General features: G+C 32.8%; 1 protein-coding gene across 1 annotated transcript; it reads left to right on the top strand.

Moving 5' to 3' along the window:
• The first annotated feature begins 793 nt into the window (after nucleotides 1-793).
• Nucleotides 794-19,226, top strand: LOC130665834 (heparan sulfate glucosamine 3-O-sulfotransferase 5). Its single transcript, XM_057466443.1, has 4 exons — nucleotides 794-1,055; nucleotides 13,488-13,582; nucleotides 15,810-16,389; nucleotides 17,602-19,226. Exons 2-4 carry the CDS (start codon nucleotides 13,524-13,526, stop codon nucleotides 18,265-18,267), a joined length of 1,305 nt encoding a protein of 434 aa, XP_057322426.1. The 5' UTR covers nucleotides 794-1,055; nucleotides 13,488-13,523; the 3' UTR covers nucleotides 18,268-19,226.
• The last annotated feature ends 1,437 nt before the right edge of the window (nucleotides 19,227-20,663 follow it).

Raw genomic sequence — 20,663 nt, 5'->3', positions numbered from 1 at the left:
AGAATTATTTGAAATAAAATATTTGAATAGTCGACGTAAGGTCAGAGGTGAAGTTGCGTAGTAGCGTTTATCGATTTTACCCCAAGCCAGCGGTATGTATACAATCCACATTTTTTATTTTATTTTAAAAAACTTTATGTTTTATTACGTACAATTGAACATCACTCGGACTCGATAATAAAAACTGTTATATTTTATGTCACTGGCAATTACGAGCTGAGCGAAATTTTATGTCATACAAGTGTCAGATTAAAAACAATAATGAATATTCATATATCTATATATACATTGATATATATAAATTTAGTTGGCACAATAGCAAAATAATATAATTCAATAACTAATCCCAGAAGATTGTTTACCCGTACGTTGATCTTGGCAAGTGTCCCAGGAATATTTTTCACTCCAGGTTACCAGTAGGGTCATCAACCAGAGTTATCTCTCATCTGGTTATTAAAAAAAAACCAACAAAGTCCATTGAATAATCTTTAATAGCTTCTTCTTGCTCCAGCTCTTCTTCGAGCTCGAGCTCTTGTTCGGGTCTTCCTGGCTCTTGATACTCCAAAAAAAATAAATTAAATGCATAAAAAAATAGTAGCGAGATGACAGCTGAGGGTTGATGAGGGTGCTCCGATTATTCGGCTAGTCTCCATCAGGGAAAAAAAAACCCGAGGGGAGGGCTTGAGCTGGGGAAATTTAAAACAGATAGCCGGGTTGTGCGCGGGCGCAGCTCTCCAGCAAGCTCTCATGTCGGCTGAGACTTTGGCTCCCGCCAGTTCTTTAATCAAGCTCAAGGTGCTCGGGGCACGTCCACCCTCGGCTGGTCGCGCTCTAGCGCAGAACCGCTTAATATTTATATCACATCATATCATATACATATATATAATATATTATTACACATTTGATATACTCATCTAGTTAATCGTATGCCGACTCAGTCGAGCTCCCGAGTCCCGCGTGTCCCGTCAAAGTTCAAGTGTCTGATAAAATCCTCATTATCCAGTAATTTGTGAAAGTGGATTTTAATTGACGGAGTGATGACCTTGGAGTCCCTGGTAAATATTTATTAATTAATCATAATTACTACTGTCATTATTCCTATTACGTATAATTATAATCATTAAAAAAAAAAAAATGGAGTTAATTTGCACAATTAACTTTTTTAGTCTCGAGTTGTAAAGTTCGGTAGTTATTTTATATTTTTATTTTTTTAAAGTGGTTAGAGATCGATTACTGGACGAAATTGCCCTCGCCTGAGTACTCGGTTCCTTAGTTTGCACATTTCGAGTGAAATGCTTGTACTTTGCTGGGGTATGAGTTTAACTGTACCCTCACTTTTACCCCGACCAGATTCAAATCCCCTTCTTCTTGTTCTTGTTGTATACTCGAGACTAGACGCCGTTTAAATTTATGTGTACATGTGTACATGTTCTAGTTAGTAGTAAAACTAGTTAATAGTAACATGGAGAAATATATACATACATATATATATATATATTAAAGCTGTAGCAAGTTTAGTACGAGTATTGTAAGACACGCATCTTGCGTTGCCACGAAATGTTACCATCAAATGAGATTGATAACTAAATACCACGAATCCGGATTTATTTTTATATATGTAATGTCTTGTTGTAACCCAAGGCAACGTAAACTTTAGTAATAATAATAATAATAATAATAATAATAATGATGATAATAAAATGTAATGGCTGGTAAAAGATGAGATTGTAGGTCTGACAAATAGCGCTGACGTTGTGCATTTAGCGATAGCTGGTGACATGTAGTAGGTTTTAATATGAAGATACGTCGAAAAGGATGTCGGGATCCGAGTCCAAGGATGGGATGGAATGGAATATAAGTAAAGAGCAAGTTGAAATGAGAGAAGTATCTCACTTGAGAAAGTACCATTAACCGGGCTCTTTTCTAAGCTACATGAGCCAGGATGAGGATCCAGCCAGCCCACGTCCACTAAGACGCAGGTATGAAGAAGAAAAAAATATAAAAAAGTGTAAAATAGAGCGGATTCAAGACTAAATCCTCGTCTTGGCGCGTGGTAGTTTTTTTTATATTTTACGAGACGATCCGACACGTTCCGCTTTGTGACTCATGCCGGTGTTCCAGTTGGAAGTTCTTTAACCACCACCGGAAAAAACTTTTAAGTCTTTACTGTTGCTTTTATTTTCCTATAGGTCATTTGTTATGATTCGCTTGCTGGTTTATTTATTTATGTTGTGTATTAAGTGATAATAACAACAACTTGGACAAAAAAATTTTAAACGAAGTCAATTAATCCGAAGGTAAAAAAAGTTTGATGGAAGCATTTGGTTCGTTGGCCTCGGGATCGAGTACCTCAAGCTCTTCACTCTCTAGCAGCCCTTGCTCTTCTTTATGATCTCTCTCTTTCTCTCTCTCTCTCTCTCTTACTAGAGAACTCGGAGGGTAGTTTACCCCGGCCACGCTGCACTGGCTCGAATGCAGGCCGCTCGCACATCCGCTGTAAACTATCGCGTTTATATATCGAGGGCAATAGCAATAGAGTAGAGTAGAGACGGTGGATGTTGAAGGGTATGGTTTTGCAGCACCAATACCTACGGGGTAAATACACTCGCAGTTGCACAATATCGTATAAAGTTCACTCATAGCATAGCCAATACCTCCAACAACAACAACAATAATAACAATAACGGGCAGTAACAACAGCAACAACCTAATGGAAGCTTCGAAGCTTGCACGTTTTCCAATCGCGATCTCGCGACACGATAAAAATAATATTAAACAATAAATTTATAAAATTTTATACTGGAGATAAATCTTTGTCTTGAGTTCAGTACAAAGTTTAATAAATTTAACGTGTCGAGGTACTTTTATTTCCATAAAGAGGGTAATGACCTATGGGAATTTACTTGAAAATATATTTAACATTTAATTTTCTTAACGGGAGATGAGATTGTGGGGGTGCATCTGTATGTGTATTAATACACGTGTGTTGTGTAAGTGCGAGTGTTAGAGAGTTGAGAAGACGTGATGTCGATTGAAGATCCGTTTCCTCTTTCCTTTCCGTTTTATATCGCTCTAAAACTCGGACACATTTCGATTCCATTTTAGATTTTTTTTTTTATTCCACCTGACAACTTCATCCTCGTGGCTTATCATCGAATTTCATTTTATTTTAAAATTTATTTTGCCAGCGAATGAAAATCAACAATTTCCAGTCACGTTTTTTATACATTTTTATTTAATGTTTTTTTAACAAATATATATATAATAATAATATTTATTTGCAAAAGTACTTTTTAACGATAACATTTTAAATTTAATAATTTTTTTAAATAAAAAAATTAGTAAATAGGGGAAGGGGGCACCCCCAAAATTTGATAGAAAAAAATTTTATATTTTAAATGGTTTTTAAACATTCCAAAATCACTTCTGTAAATATAATTAAGCGTTACGTTTAATTTTTTTTGGTAAACTTTTTCAAAAATCAATTGTCAATTGAAAAATATTAAGTTAAAACCACTGTAAAATTTAAAAAAAAAAAATTTTTTTTTTTTTTATTAAATCAAAGTGTATATGTTCAAAAATATGTATTTAAAGTTTTATATGAAAATTCCGAATGTTTTTCAAGTTATAGTAATTTTTGTGACAGCGCGTCAACTGACCGCTGCATCGACTAAAAACTTTAAACGCATTTTTCTCGAAACTACTTTTTTTGAACTGGTGGCATCTGTAATTTGCATAAATATCAACCGATTCGCAACTTTTTTTTTTGCCGTATTCGTCTATTCAGTAGCTATAGTTGCACATAGGGGATTTTGAAAATTTTGATTTTTAAGATTTTTTAGGGCTGTTTGAATCCAAAAAAATGAGAAAAAATAACGAAAACATTTTTAATATGTCGCCATTTTTTTTCAAATTAAAATTTTCAAAATCCCCTATGTGCAACAATAACCACATGCATACAGATTACAACGCCGTTTGGTTTTTTTGTTTCTGATGATCCGTTTTTGAGTTAGAGATGACACCGTGGTGGGGGAAATTTTTTTGTTGCTCCACAAAAATGCTTATAACTTTGTAACAACATGATATTTTTTAATGAAAATTTAGGAGAATTATCTTCAATGTATACTTTAGTAAAAAACAAAACCCGATCCCCAAATTCCTTTATTATTCCAGTCAAAAAAATTCCCGAAAACCACCTATTTTTTCGATCCTCACAGTGGCTATCCCCCTTAAAATCCAGAAATTTTTTTTTTTACCTTTTTTAGGGGGTACCCCACTTTGAATATCATTAAAAAAAAAAGATTTCGCGTATTTGAGTCCTCGAAAACTAGGTATTTCTTTAAGTACCCCCTTTTGCCCCTCCCTCCCCTAATTGTTTTTGTGACTTTAGTTATTTGTATTTATGAAAAAAAAAGAAATTGTGTCCGTATCAAAACATTTAAAACGTTATATATACATTTCCTTAGTTTCCATATTCAATTTACATAAATTTGAATTTTAAAAATATAGATTTTAAATTAAAATTATTTCACCTGCGCGGTTTAGATTTTTTTTGACGTTAGACTTTCGACTGTGGGCTATTGTCGGTTACTTTTTTTAACTGTCGTGCATAAAATTGCGGGAAAAAATTTAAAGTTTATTTTTATTCTTAAAGTTTATTTATGATACTCTTGAGTCACTGCGTCGGCACATGAACGTTTGGTTTAATTTTTAATATCAAATCGTCAGTAGTGCAGTCACGTATTTCGTGTTAAAAATTCAGAACTTACGACGGGCTTATATACATATATATTATTATTATTATATCTATATCTATATAAAATTATAAATTACACTTTGTTACAGGCCATTAAAAATTTTCTTTTGTCATAAAATAAAAATACACTCAAGTATTCTGAGTAGAAAAAAAATTTCTTTATCAATTGTCGGCTCTTTGGTATCCAAAAAAAAATTCCTGTCTTATAAAATATGTCCTGTTAAAAAATTAAATCCTTGAAAAGAAAAACTTGACTTTATTTTTTATTAAAATTTCATAAGAATTCATCATAACTCTTCAAGTTTTCATTTTACATAAAAAAGTTGTTTGACAATTTTGTAGATAATTTTATGGACTACAAAAAATGTCTGATAAAATATATCGATATTTTCAAAATTTTAAAAGTTACAATCATTTTAATTCATCAGTAAATTGAGGAATTTGATTTTTGTTTTTAAAATTTTCAAAAAATTATTCATAACTCCCAAAATATTAATTCTATGAAAAAATCTTTCCAGACAATTTTGTAGATAATTTTATGGACCACAAAAAATATCTGATAAAATTTATCAATATTTTCAAAATTTAAAAAGTTACAATCATTTTAATTAATCAGTGAATTGAGGAATTTGATTTTTGTTATTAAAATTTCCAAAAATTATTCATAAATCCCAAAATATCGATTCTACAAAAAAATCTCTAAGGACAATTTTGTAGGGAATTTAATAGGCTATAAAAAATGTCAAGTAAAATTTATCGATAAATTCTATATTTAAGAAGTTATAGAGATTTAAAGTGATGTCAGCCGCCTAAGTAAAAAAAATATCTTTTATTACGAATTAATTTTTCATCCCAAAAATTTTTTATGAGTTTATGAAATGGTGTCTTATAAAGAACTAGATTCTCTACGAAAAAGCTCTGAAAGACGAATCTATAAGTCAAACCGCTTCTCAATTATCAAGTCGAAAGTTTATTTATTATTCAAATTCCGATAAAACCACTGGTACAATAACGATTTTTTTTATGTTTGCATGTCCTACAAAGCGATTGTACTCGATAAAGCCGTAAAAGTTAATAAAATTAAAAATAAAAATTACCGGCCAAGGTTGTTTAAAAAAAAAAAAATCAAAAACTCAAAACCTTGGACACGAAATAGTCCAGACACACCCAAATGTGTTTTTTCATCAGCATTAACCGCCAGTAAACTAACATACGATTTTAGTGTAAATTTAAGTGGCGTATGAAACGCGATGGTAAAAGAACAGAGCAGCAGAAGTGAAGAATAAAAAGAAAAAAGTATATATAGTAATAATAATAAAATAAAAAATAAAGAGGAAGGAAATAAAAGGGATGATGGGAAAAATAAAAAAATGTAATAAGAAATAAAAAAGGTGAATCTCGTTATACCGTAGTCTCTTTTACTCAAAATCACTCTCTTTTTCTCTCTCTCTCTCTCATGCCGGTCTCTGGTCTCTCTTTGAGTCATTGCACTGGTTTAGCAACCCCGAGACGTGGATCGGGCTCTGTAACCAATTACCAGAGCTTCAATCAAGGTGTAATCAGCGGAGCGTACAACGTGGTCCGGATGGAAAATTAATTGTCCCACTCAAACTATTTTCCTATAATTAATTGCTACATGTCCAATGAATTATTTATTAGATATTACATGTCATTATCTTATCGATAATTGTTTGTCTAATAACCGATACTCTTAATCAGCTGAGGTTCAAAATTATTTATTTATTTTTTAATAAATCTAATTAGTCACTAAAAAATTATTCATTTTTTTACTGAATAAAGTACTCGAGTATTTAAATATTTATTATCATCAATTACATTTATTGATAAATGATTAAACGAAATTGGTTAATAATAAAATTTTATCAGAATTAATTTTCAATAATTTAATAAATAAATTTATTATTTAATTATCTGATCGATATATTATTTTATGAATTAATTATTTGCAAATTTCTGATGTCAATTTTAAGATTCGAACCCTCGTACAGAAGCATTAATAATTAAATGATTGAAAAGTTCTTGTCAGCTTCTTGTCACCCCCCTCCTAAATTTAATTAATTAATAAAATAATTTAAAGAGAAATTTTGACATTAATTATGAAAATTAACATAAAGTTGAATTATTTTTAAAAAATTATGAATTTATTTTTTGTACGAAAAAAATTTTAGTGCCGCGTTGATCAATAATCCAAATTGTCCTTATACAAGAGTGGAGTATAAGAGAAAAAAATCTAATTCGTTGAGTAGAGGGTTCTTAGGATTTTGTGGATAAAATATGACACATTATCTCGAGTAGGCAGAAAAGCCGCCTTGGGCAACCGTCGTGAGCCTCTTATCGCGATAAGGGAGACTACCTCTTATTTTTTATGCCTATATTGCCTCCTCTTTTGTGTACTCGCTGTATCGCGCATATCTGTGTTACAAAATACAATTTATTTAGATTATTCATCTTGAAAAATTAACTCTCTTATTTAAAAAGACGAAAAATTATATAGTGTACATACACTGTAAAAAATCACCGGGGTGAGTCCAAGCGGTGTAGGTGTTAAAATTGGCGGTGTTAAATTTCAACACCGAAAGCGGTGTAAAAATAACGCCGCCGCCAGTGTAAATATTCTGTACCGGTGTTAAAAAAAATTATCCGGTGTTAAAATAACACTGCTGCCGGTGTAAATATTCTTTACCGGTGTTAAAATATTTTACTTTGTGAATATTTTTACTTACTCGATCACTATACTTATTAATAAATGATATTTTTTATTAATTTTCATAAAAAACTGACATTTTTTGTGTTTTATGATCTTTAAAGTTAATACTCCAAGCGGGCGCTATTACCCAGCTTTTACACCGGTAACCACGCTTTTACACCGATATTACTCCGTTTTACACCGGTTACCCCGCTTTTACACCAGTAACCACGCTTTTACACCGATATTACACCGGTTACCCCGCTTTTACACCAGTAACCACGCTTTTACACTGATATTACACCGGTTACCCCGCTTTTACACCGGTAACCACGCTTTTACACCGATATTACACCGGTTACCCCGCTTTTACACCAGTAACCTCGCTCTTACACCAATATTACTCGGTTTTTACACTGGTTACCCCGCTTTTACTCTGGTTACCCTGATTTAACACCGGTATTTTTAACACCGGTGAATTACTCCTCCTACACCGGTGTAATTTTATTTTAACACCGGGCGGAGTTAAAAAGAGTCCATTTTTAACACCGCTCTTTTTACAGTGTATTTAAAAAAAACTAAAAATTATATAGTGTACATATATATATATATAATTTGAATTATTCATAAAGTTATTCAATTAGGAATAGTTAAAAATTGAAAGAAAACGTTAGGACTTGGCACCGAGCGGGGCAGCACGATGTGAATTCGTTAAATTGAATAAGTGTTTTCGGGTACACAGAGCAAGGGCTGGATGGGCAACTGAGTGAGGACAGTTGAGGGTGAGGGATGTAGGCTTTTCAGCGGCTCAAACAGCTGCCAACGAATCCAATTGACCTCACTGCCACCGTTGTCTGGTGGTATTCCCTCGAGGGTCCTCTCTTAATCACCCTTGACCCGGTTCCCGTGAAATTGTGCATCCTCTTTCGTCTGTGTGCCTCACAATCTTTCGCATCTGCATCATCCACAATGACTCCTTAAAGGTCCTTGGCTTCATACTTGATTCGTCAAGAGCTAAGTGCCCACTTGTTCCATACAAGACTTTGTTCTACTCCTGCACTATAGACACACTCGTATTACTCTGAGACTCGTATTGAGGGTTACCGTAATTTCGAGATTTTTAATTGTCTAAAAAAATATTTTTTCTCCCCCCTCTCTCCCTTTCGCTCCTTTGTTCAAGTAGTCAGCAAAGTAAATTTTTTTTATTGTTATTTTATAGAAATTTTATTAAAATTTTTAGTCGAAATTAGGTCGCGGATTTTTTTATTTTTCACGTGTGGTTTTGTTGCTTGTTTACTTGAAAAAAAAAAAATTTGTGTACAATAATGACTAAATAAATGTTGTATAACGAGTGTAAAACTATTGCAGTATGAAAAATAAATTTACATAGGGCGCAAATAGAAAAGTTTTGGTTTTTCACGCTTCAACGCTTTACCCTCGACGACTTTGTACTATACCTTGTCTCTAGTTCTCGAGTTTGGTTTTTTTACATCGCATTACATCTATATCTATCCAGCGGAACAAAAATGTCGACCTGAGTTTAAAAAAAAAAGTATAAAAAATGAAAGAGAAAAAGTTTTTCAAGAGAGTGTCGAGAGTAAAAGCAAAAAGATCTCGCGGGAATATTTTACTTTGTGCTATACAAATTGCCGGACTATCGTCGAGAAAAACCATTCATTTTTATTTATCTTTCTGAAAAAACTACATAAATAAACGTGAGTTTGATAAATATACAGAATCATTATAAAAATTTTTAAAAAATTAATTTTCTTTAGTCACCTGATTGTCACTAATTTCGATGCAATCTAAAAAATAATTATTATCGAACAATGAATTTTTCTGGGTACGAAAAAAATAACGAGTAAAAAGTTGAATTAAATGCCAGAGCAAGTAGTTGATCCAAGTTATGTCGCGACGTGCTTACTTCATTTTCTTCATTTAAACTTGTCCATTTATTTTTATCTTTTAAAAGTTTATCAACATTTTTTAATTATTTTATTTTATCAACTAAACTAAATCTTTAAATTATTTACACTCCCACAACTACCGAGACTTTATTAATAATTTACATTTTTTAATTTTATCATTTTAGATTTTTTTTCCCCACAGGCCCGACAAATTACCAAACTCAATAATTTTTTTTAAATTGCGCGGGTTAAATCCGAAGTGGATGACTGCGTATTTATTTAATCTCCTTGGAGTAAAATTCACTCTGAAGGGGAGTTCATTCTAATATTGAAACTCCAAATCGGAGTAAATGCGGATTTAAATAAAATCCGTAATCACTCCCGAGTTTTTACTGTGTACTTAAAAATATTAGATAAATTTAACGTGTCCGGTAGGGTGGGTTGAAAAAAAATTTTTTTTTTTGTTTTTCTTAGCACGGGGGTAGAATTTGTACCTTATAAAAAAAAAAGAATTTTTAAGAAAAAAAAAAATTTTTTACTCAACATTTTGAGGTGGCCCACTTGTTTTTAAAATAATTGATTGATTAAACGGGGTAGTCCCAACGAAAAAATTACATGGTGTTCTAGAATCTGTAGGGTGTTCCCTTGAAAGCTAATTGAAAGTCAGAAGTTGAAAAAATTTTTTTCCTATTATTTTTGTAATTTAAGTAAAAAATCAAAAAATGAAAAGCATTTTCTTTTTAATTAAAATGAAAGTGAAGTAAAAAAAAATCACATTCGACAATTATTAGATGTTTTCCACGATTTTGGACAAAAAAAAAATTTTTTCGTTGGAACTACCCCGTTTAATCAATTATTTATTTAAAAAACGAGTGGGCCACCTCTAAATATTGAGTAAAAAAATTTTTTTTTTCTTGAAAAAATTTTTTTTTCATAAGGTACAAATTCTACCCCCATGCTAAGAAAAACAAAAAAAAAGTTTTTTTTCAACCCACCCTAGTGTCCGGGATTTATAAAAATTTTTTTCAAAAATTCGTCTTTTGATTTATGTAAAAAATTTTTTTGGCTGCAGATAAATTTTGATTCCAACAAAAATCATCTTACGACATTTCAAACTACAATTAAATGTTTACCCACCTGCCCACGGGTCAGAATCTATAAATATCAGATAAATTCCAGCCTCTGAAAGCTATAAACCAATTATTTGTCAATATCTAAACTTTCAGTCGAAAACAAGCAACTTAATCTTCTGTAAACCTGAAATAGATGAACTTTGTCCATCGAGAATTTATTTACCAGAAATAACCATCGGTAAATTACCTAAATTTAATTACTACCAAATGTTTCGTCAGCTTACAGCAAATTAAGACAACCCAAATCAACCCTCCGTCTGCGGACGTGAAAAATGTCCGCTGACATTTACGATAAATTAAAACCCACCGCACAATAAATAATTCAAGGCATTGTGCGACAAATATATATAAGAAAATATTAAATGTGCTGGAGCGTAGGTAATTAAGTAGATATTTAATTGGTAAAAAATCTTTTTGCGCTGGTGGAGATATAAGTTAATATTAAAGGGATTGCATAAAATTGTACAGCATACGGCGTACGGCATATGGTATAAAGAGGATCGTGCTCGTTGAAACATCAAAGTGCCGACAGTACTTTGTCGTAGCGTAGACTTAAACTTGCTATGTACGTCGTAGGTCGTAGGTCATACGTACAGTAAAGCAAATAGTGGATCCAGGTGTAGGTGGAGATGGCGGTGAAGTTCCAAGTGGAAGTAGAAGTAGAAGTAGACGAAGACGAACAAGTGGGAGGTAGAGGGGGGTGGTATAAGTGTAGGTGTAGGTATGGGTATGGGAATGGGTATGGATGGGGATATAAATGAAAAGGTCGAAAGAAAGTTGAGTAAAGCAAAGGCAAAGAGGTAAAGAATAATTGAGCAGTGAGTGTGTGGTAGATGAGTATGAAATAAAATGTATGAGTTGTAAACTAGGGATTGTGGAGACGGTAAATAATCGTGTACATGTAGATCTGTGTATAGACTATGGCGGACTATAGGATGGTGAAAAGGTGCGAGGTCAGGTCGATCGCGACTACTGGGTACTTGGGGTGAGACCTTGACTCACAATACACGACACGGGAAAAACGCGCAGTCGCGTTGTTATATTACCTATCATGTAGTACACCCCGCACTACATACTACACACTACATACTACTGAGCTGGTTATATAGTATTTATGTGGATTGTCGAGTGTATGGTAGTACTATGTCAGCTATATAGTCGAGCTCCAATCGGGATATAGTATGGAGCAGTAGTAGTAGTAGTAGTAGTAGTAGTAGTAATATGGAGTATGGGTGGTAGGCATCCTACGCCTTTGCCACTTTTGGAACCACGTGCCACGGTATCAGACGTAATCAATTGACTCGAATTCCCCTGACATTTCTAAGTGCTCATACCTATATGTTGAGTGGGGGAGGGAGTCGAAGGGGGAGGCAAGGGAAGGGGAGGGAGAAAGGGTGAGTTACTTCCTATAGTTAAGCTTTTTCTCGGTAGTCAATAGTTGAAAATTAGCGGGAACAAGGCTATAAAATCTAATTTTTTGCTTCGGCTCATCTTATTTTTTGGTTGATATCATCTTATTATCTGCTTGCTTACATTTTGAATGAGTTCCAATTTTTTTAACAGAAATTAATGATTGGGTTCTTGGATATTTTTATTTCAAAATTACGTAATATCAATTGGGTAATTCACTGTAAAAAATCACCGGGGTAAGTCCAAGCGGTGTAAGTGTTAAAATCGACGGTGTTAAATTTTAACACCGAAAGCGGTGTGAAAATAACGCCGCCACCGGTGTAAATATTCTGTACCGGTGTTACAAAAAATTATCCGGTGTTAAAGTAACACCGCTGCCGGTGTAGATATTCTTTACCGGTGTTAAAATATTTTACTTTGTGAATATTTTTACTTGCTCGATCACTATACTTGTTGATTAATGATATTTTTTATTAATAAACATAAAGAACTGACATTTTTTTGTGTGTTTATAATCTTTAAAATTAATACTCCAAGCGGACGCCATTTACCCCGCTTTTACACCGGAATTACTCCACTTTTACACCGTTTACCCCGATTTAACACCGATATTACTCCGTTTTTACACCGGTATTACTCCGCTTTTACACCGGTTACCCCGCATTTACACCGATATTACTCCGTTTTTACACCGATTACCCTGATTTAACACCGATATTACTCTGCTTTTACACCGGTTACCCCGCTTTTACACCGATTTTACTCCGCTTTTACACCGGTTACCCCGATTTAACACCGGTATTTTTAACACCGGTGAATTACTCCTCCTACACCGGTGTAATTTTCTTTTAACACCGGGCGGAGTTAAAATGAGTCCATTTTTAACACCGCTCTTTTTACAGTGTTTCGATAACTTTTTTGAAATCGATAATCCAGAAGCAATCTCAAAAATGAGCATCAAATTGTTGCTATCTCCTAATGACGTCCGAATAAATTTAGATAAATATTTTCCATAATCATCAGCTGAGATGAGTAAAAAATATATGAGATCTGCATAATTTAAAAAAATCAGATTAACCTTTACTGAGTTATTTTATTTACGGAACAAAAGTTAACATAATCCAATTTCATTCGAAATGAACAGTTATTTCATGAAGATATAGACTAAAATGTAAACCAGAAGCTATTTGCGGTTTAAATTGTATATTATTCACGGTGTCCTTGACAGACTACTCGCGAATAGATATCACACAGCACAAATGGGCTTTAGTCTATATATATAAATATATACAAATACGTATATATTAAAGCTTAATCGAGTTTCGTCACAGAATTATATCTGTCTTACAACTTTACTCCGTCCTGCACAATGATAAATTATTAAAGTCCATTAAATTTTAAGAGACACTGATTTATTGATTTATCCCCGCGTATTCCGCTGATATTTTAGTTCAACATCTCCATTAATATTTAATCCCCTGAATAAATTTAATAAAATTTTATTATCCATATTTATACTCATGCATATACATGGATATTTAAGTGCTTAAAAATATATATATGTCCTGTTACAGAATCATAGAACGATGTGAGAAAAAAGCGAAGAGCAAATGCCCAGCAAGGCTCGGCCTCGTCGTGAGTGGCCATCTGAGTCCCTCATAAATGTTTTGTAAGTTTTATTTATTTTTCTTCTGCATATTTTTTTACTGTTATTGTTATTTAGTATGCATGTTTATTGCTAAATAACGACAATATATGTGCAATATATATAAGAGGGCATTTGGTGGTAAAATTTGTCTCGGAGAAAAGAGAGAATAAAAAATCGATGTAGATTCCCGGGGGAATATGTTGAATATGTATTTCTGTAGTAAGCTCCTCAATTTTCACTGAGAAATGGCTTAGAGTCACGAACTCTAACGTCTTATGATAGTAACTTTGTGTATAAAAATCATTTTTTAGCTCAATCTCACATCAATCAACTTGAATCAACGTCTTAATGTCCAAAATAACTTTAAGAAATTGTTAGCAGGAAAAAAAGTAAATAAGTAATCGCTTTTACTTTTTTATTATTCAAAATATATATAATTATGGCCTTTATTACCATAAATTACTGTCTTCCGTAATTTTTTAAAATTATGCGAAATTTTTTTTAATTTTTTGTCGAAATTATAATTTATATTTTAATGCCGGGGAGTAATTAAAAAATTTTTAATTTATTAGTGAACACTAAAAAATTAGGAGTGAACGCGGGGTAAATCCATAGAGGAGGTGGCTATTTATTTAATTGAAACTCCGAATCGAATTTGAATAAAATCTACATCACTCCGCTGAAAAAACAAACTCCTTATTTACTCATGATCCCGAAGTTAGCAGACACTGGAAAATTGTGGATCTTTTTTAACAATTAAGGAGGATAGCCACTGTGAGGATTGAAAAAATAGGTGATTTTCGGGAATTTTTTTTGACTGGAATAATAAAGGAATTTGGGGATCGGGTTTTTTTTGTTTACTAAAGTATACATTGAAGATAATTCTCCTAAATTTTCATTAAAAAATATCATGTTGTTACAAAGTTATAAGCATTTTTGTGGAGCAACAAAAAAATTTCCCCCACCACGGTGTCATCTCTAACTCAAAAACGGATTATCAGAAACAAAAAAACCAAACGGCGTTGTAATCTGTATGCATGTGGTTATCGTTGCACATAGGAGATTTTGAAAATTTGGATTTGAAAAAAAATGGCGACATATTAAAAATTTGTTCGTTATTTTTTCTCATTTTTTTGGATTCAAACAGCCCTAAAAAATCTTAAAAATCAAAATTTTTAAAATCCCCTATGTGCAACTTTAGCTACTGAATAGACGAATACGGCAAAAAAAAAAGTTGCGAATCGGTTGATATTTATGCAAATTACAGATGCCACCAGTTCAAAAAAAGTAGTTTTGAGAAAAATGCTTTTAAAGTTTTTAGTCGATGCAGCGGTCAGTTGACGCGCTGTCACAAAAATTACTATAACTTCAAAAATATTCGGAATTTTCATATAAAACTTTAGATACATATTTTTGAAAATATACACTTTGATTTAATAAAAAAAAAAATTTTTTTTTTTGAAATTTCACAGTGGCTATCCCCCTTAAATTTGAATAAAAAAAAACTAAAAATATGCACATGTAGGAAATTAAAAAAACTGGAGGTGCAATTTTTTGAAATATTTTTTTTTATAATTTATCGTTTTGAAAAGAGTCCAAAAATTTACTCTGTATGCAGAGTGATTTTTTTTAAAACTCCGAGACTCCGAACGACGGCGTGAATTCAGATTAAAATAAAATCCGTAATCACTCCGAATTTTTTACAGCGCATGCATATCAATTACTCTCAGTAGTAAATTAAAAAAAAAATGTAACTCAATAAATTAAAAAAGTAACTTGCTCTCTATTTTATTAATAAAAATTTTCTACCTCACTAATTAATTTTATTTTGAACTTAAATTAAATCCCGCTCCATTTGAGTTAAATTTTAAATATAATCTTTATAAATAAAGTTTAAGTTCACTTAATTATTTTAATTAACATCTCAAATTATGCATATTAATTTTTTATATTTTAATCTGACATTTATCTAGAGTTTACCTTAAATATATACCTAACATTTTTATAATATTGATTAAAATAAAAAATAAAATTTCCACTCAATTAACTTTATTAAATAATTATTTAAATAAATTCTTTGATAATTATTTATTATTATTCTTGTGCGTGCATAGATTTTCGTGTCGCAGATAAAATCTTTTAAAAATAATTACCACTGGTTAAATATAAAAATTAAAACTAAACGAATAATTAAATATTTTTTAGTGAAAAAGAATTAAAAAAAAAAAAAATGGTTGTTAAAAAACAGGTGGATACCCCGCTCCGCCATGAGGCCGGCCGAGGGCGACACGTCGGACTGCATCCTGGTGGTCGGCGTGTCACGGCCAAAATTAGCAGCGGCCTTTCTACTGGTAGCTCTAGTCTCGCTCTTCCTAACCTTCCACATCCTCTACGACAGCGCCGTGTACAGCCTGGACGCCGCAGCATCAGTCTTCGATTCCTCGGGTGAGCTCACCAGCAACCAGCTCGACTCAGTGTTGCCTCCTCACCAGCCACCCTCGTCGTCGTCCTCGTCCTCGTCCTCGTCTTTGTCTTCGCAGCCGTCTCTGAGTCTAGCCCTGTCGTCCATCAGCAAGGCCCACTTCTCGCGCACTAATCGTCATCTGCCGCAAGCAATAATCGTCGGCGTACGCAAGTGCGGAACCCGTGCACTACTCGAGATGTTGTTTCTTCATCCCCAGATACAAAAAGCCGCTGGCGAAGTTCACTTCTTCGATCGCGATGATAATTATGAAAAAGGTCTCGAGTGGTATAGAAAAAAAATGCCCTACTCACTCAAGGGTCAAATTACTATTGAAAAAAGTCCTAGTTATTTTGTTACACCTGAGGTAAATTTTTTTTTACTATTACACCGTAATTACAATTTTTTTTTTGTAAAAAAAAATTAAAAATAAAAACTAAAGACTGGAGTGTCTCAAAAATCGACTTTTTTTTTTTCTTGAAGAACATTGAAAAATCGACAGAGTATCTCTAGACAAAGACTCTGTTGAAATATGAGACCTTAATATTGATATTTAAAGGTGGCGATTCACGATTTTCTATTTTCCATTCAAATAACATGGGAAAAAAAAAATTTTTAATTTTGGAATTTTATACCTCGGCGATGGCTTCTTGAACAGATAAGTTCAGGATATATTTTGTAGGGAATTGAACGCTCTACAAAAAAAGTCTCTTATCATTTTTTGATAAATCCATCTGTTCAAAAGTTATTGGAGCTCGAAGTCAAGTTAGAGTAAATTTCGAGATCTTTTTACTTTTCCGGCGAAACTATCGGACTTATCATAAAATGTCGTGAGATCTCATTTGTAGACAATTTTATTTCCTACAAATTATTATTGATAAATTTTTTTCAAATTCTGCATTTTTTTCTAGTTATTTCCATTTTACTGCCAAGCTTCTTAAAAAGTAGTGTTCTGATCGATTTTAAGAGCTTGGCATTAAAATGGAAACAACTAGAAAACAATGCAGAATTTGAAAAAAATTTATCAATAATAATTTGTAGGAAATAAAATTGTCTACAAAAAAGATCTCACGACATTTTATGATAAGTCCGATAGTTTCGCCGGAAAAGTAAAAAGATCTCGAAATTTACTCTAACTTGACTTCGAGCTCCAATAACTTTTGAACAGATGGATTTATCAAAAAATGATAAGAGACTTTTTTTGTAGAGCGTTCAATTCCCTACAAAAATATATCCTGAACTTATCTGTTCAATAAGCCATCGCCGAGGTATAAATTTCCAAAATTAAAATTTTTTTTTTCCCATGTTATTTAAATGGAAAATAGAAAATCGTGAATCGCCACCTTTAAATATTAATATTAAGGTCTCATATTTTAACAGGGTCTTTGTCTAGAGATACTCTGTCGATTTTTCAATGTTCTTCAAGAAAAAAAAAAAGTCGATTTTTTGAGACACTCTACTAAAGACTGATATTTAATTTAAAAAAGAACCAAATTTCGAATTTTTTAAAAGTTGGCGCTTTGAATTTCTTGTAATAAATTTAAAAAATAATAATAATTTCAAAATATCTGATTGATAGGTACCAGAGAGGATAAGAGCGATGAATGCGAGTATAAAATTGCTGTTGATAGTGAGAGAGCCAGTGACTCGAGCGATATCTGACTACACGCAGCTGCGTACGCGAGTGTCAACGACATCGACATCGTCTGCGGTAACGACGGCATCAACGTCATCATTATCGCGAGTGGGTTCCGGAGCTCCGGGAAGTGTAAGTGTCGTAACAGCGACGACAGTCGACGAAGATAATCAACGGGGAACATCAACTCGGACCTTCGAAGAGCTTGTCTTGCGTCCCGACGGCAGTATAAACGAGTCTTATCGACCTATAACCATCTCCCTTTATCACAACTACATGCACCGATGGCTTGAGGTATTTTCACGTGAACAAATACTCGTTGTTAACGGAGATCAGCTAATTGAGGACCCATTACCGCAGCTGAAACGGATTGAAATGTTTCTCGGTCTCGAGTCGCGAATCGGCAGGCATAATTTTTACTTTAATCACACAAAAGGTTTTTACTGTCTGCGTAACGACACTGCGGATAAATGCTTGAGGGAAAGCAAGGGCAGAAAACACCCCCGTGTTAATCCTCTAGTTGTTTCGAAACTCAGAAAATTTTTCAATGAACACAATCAGCGGTTTTACGAACTCGTCGGCGAGGATTTGGGCTGGCCGGAGGAATAACATTACTCTTTTTTTTTTTTTTACTTTGTTAGTGGCTAGATTTTTTTATTTTTGTTTATCCGTTTACTGGCGCCGGATCAAAAATTTTTGCTAGTTGATTTTATGAAAAAACTTTTATTCGGAGCTTTAAAATAGTCAATTTTAGATTTAATTGTTTTGGTGAATGGATCGAAGCCATTCGACTTTTAAATAAAAGAGTTAATGTTTCATTTTTTTTTTTATATTTTTCTACGGGTGTGTGCGTGATTTTAAAAATCGAAGATTGAAAAAAATCAATAGGAAAATTTCTTAGAACCCAAAGTAGACGGAGTCGGTTGTCAAAATTTTTTGACGTTTATTTTTTTAAATCTCCTCTACGTCCGCAAAATTAGAGTCTGGGGTAAAATGGGACACTCAAAATTTCTTATAAAAAATTCAAAAATCTAGTCAGTCATAGAAATTATTCTGTTATTTTAAATATTCCAGCAGGAAATGACATTTAAGATAACAGACTTAATTATCGTTACTGTAATTCATTCAATTATTCACTTAACTTTCTTCACCGTCAGTTATAATTCCCTAGCAGACCTGATTTACCGTAAATTTACGGTAATTTTACCGTAAATCCACCGTAGAATACCGTAAAATTCGAGTAGATTTACTGTAAATTACGGCAAAACAACCGTACATTGCGGTAAACCCACCGTAAATTACGGTAAATCGGTACTTTACGGTGGATTACCGTAAATTACGGCAGGTATACCGTAAATTTACCGTCGAATACGATAAATTTACCGTAAAAAATTCGGGTGGATTACCGAAATTTACGGTGGATTACCGTATTTCTGTATTTTACGGTAAATCCACCGTAAATTACGGTAAAACCACCGTAATTTACGGTAAATCGGTACTTTACGGTGGATTACCGTAAATTACGGCGGGTATACCGTAAATTTACCGGCGAATACGATAAATCTACCGTAAAAAATTCGGGTGGATTACCGAAATTTACGATGGATTACCGTATTTCTGTATTTTACGGTAAATCCACCGTAAATTACGGTAAAACCACCGTAATTTACGGTAAATCGGAATTTTACGGTGGATTACCGAAATTTACGGTGGATTACCGTATTTCTGTATTTTACGGTAAATCGGAATTTTACGGTGGATTACCGTAATTTACGGTGGATTACCGTAATTTACGGTGGGTTTACCGTAATCTACCGTAATTTGGGTCCGTTAGGGAAATTTTAAAAATATGCAGACAAAAATTGCATGTCAGTTTCCAAAAATTAAATTAATTTTCAAAATTTTTTTTAACTTGACTCAGTTTGACCCCCATTCAAAGTTTTTTCATGCCCATTTTACCCTCTCCTCTTGGAGTAAATAATTTTAGCATCAACTTCCCAATGCAGATACAATTTAAATAAAAAACGTCCAAAAAATGAAAAAAAAATTTTTAACGAGCAAAGTAGTCACGACTTTTTAATTACTACAATTATAATTCTATTTCCGGTACTCGGTTTAACTGTAGTTTTAAGTAAAACTCTAAATCACAAACTAATTTTTCCATCAATCTCCATTATATCTACAATTAAAACAACTAAATCTACTACCAAAAATCATAAAATCTGCATAATTACAAAGCAAAGTCATGCGATAAATGTTCAATTACGCAGTCTTTACAGTCTCCAGTTCCAAAGAACAAACCCAACTAATTTAATAACAATAATAACAGCCAACAAAAAATTAAAAAAAAAAAAATCAACATTCTCCGGTCACGGAAATTAAATTTTTAATCAGCATTAACTCTTACCGGCGTCAGTAATGCGATAATAATCTTTAATAACTTAACATGAGTTAAAAAAGGTATAAATAGTACATATATGATATAGAGTATGAGCGTATACGCGGACACGAGGATGCTCACTCTGGCGTGTGATCAATGTTACGTCACGCAGACAACCCGACAACGACGACAGACGTGCCAGGTCGCCGTAAAATATTAAATAAATAAATATAATAATATTAATATTAATAATAATAATAATAGTATGTAATGTAAGGAGCTCTGAGTACTTAAATATCGATCTCCGTGGATCACATTGGTCCGTAAATCTTAAGGTTAAAACGTTGATATTAACAGATTTAATATTTTTATAATCCACATTGGAAGTTGTTATATCGTTGACTGCTTGTGCGAATGTCGATATTATTTTTTAAAATATTTTAAATAAATTAAGTTCGTTTGTGCGACTCTGCGCTGATAGAAGGATTTATTTGGGCGAAATTAATCAAATTGATAATTAATAAATGTTTATTTTTTTAACACATACTCGAGATGTACGATATTTAGCGGCTACAGTCGATAGTCGGGTGCATTTTTACAATTCTGCTATAAGCGGCCATACCAA

Source organism: Microplitis mediator, chromosome 3, assembly GCF_029852145.1.
Source record: "Microplitis mediator isolate UGA2020A chromosome 3, iyMicMedi2.1, whole genome shotgun sequence".
NCBI lineage: Eukaryota > Metazoa > Arthropoda > Insecta > Hymenoptera > Braconidae > Microplitis > Microplitis mediator.
Note: the sequence above shows the minus strand (reverse complement) of the source record. Positions and strands in the feature narration are given on the sequence as shown.

Bases quoted from the DNA above. Each gene is read 5' to 3' on its own strand.
- LOC130665834 (XM_057466443.1), top strand. From the start codon at position 13,524: ATGCCCAGCAAGGCTCGGCCTCGTCGTGAGTGGCCATCTGAGTCCCTC. The intron at 13,583-15,809 runs GTAAGTTTTATT...GTTAAAAAACAG, and splicing joins GAGTCCCTCATAAATGTTTT to GTGGATACCCCGCTCCGCCA. The intron at 16,390-17,601 runs GTAAATTTTTTT...TCTGATTGATAG, and splicing joins GTTATTTTGTTACACCTGAG to GTACCAGAGAGGATAAGAGC.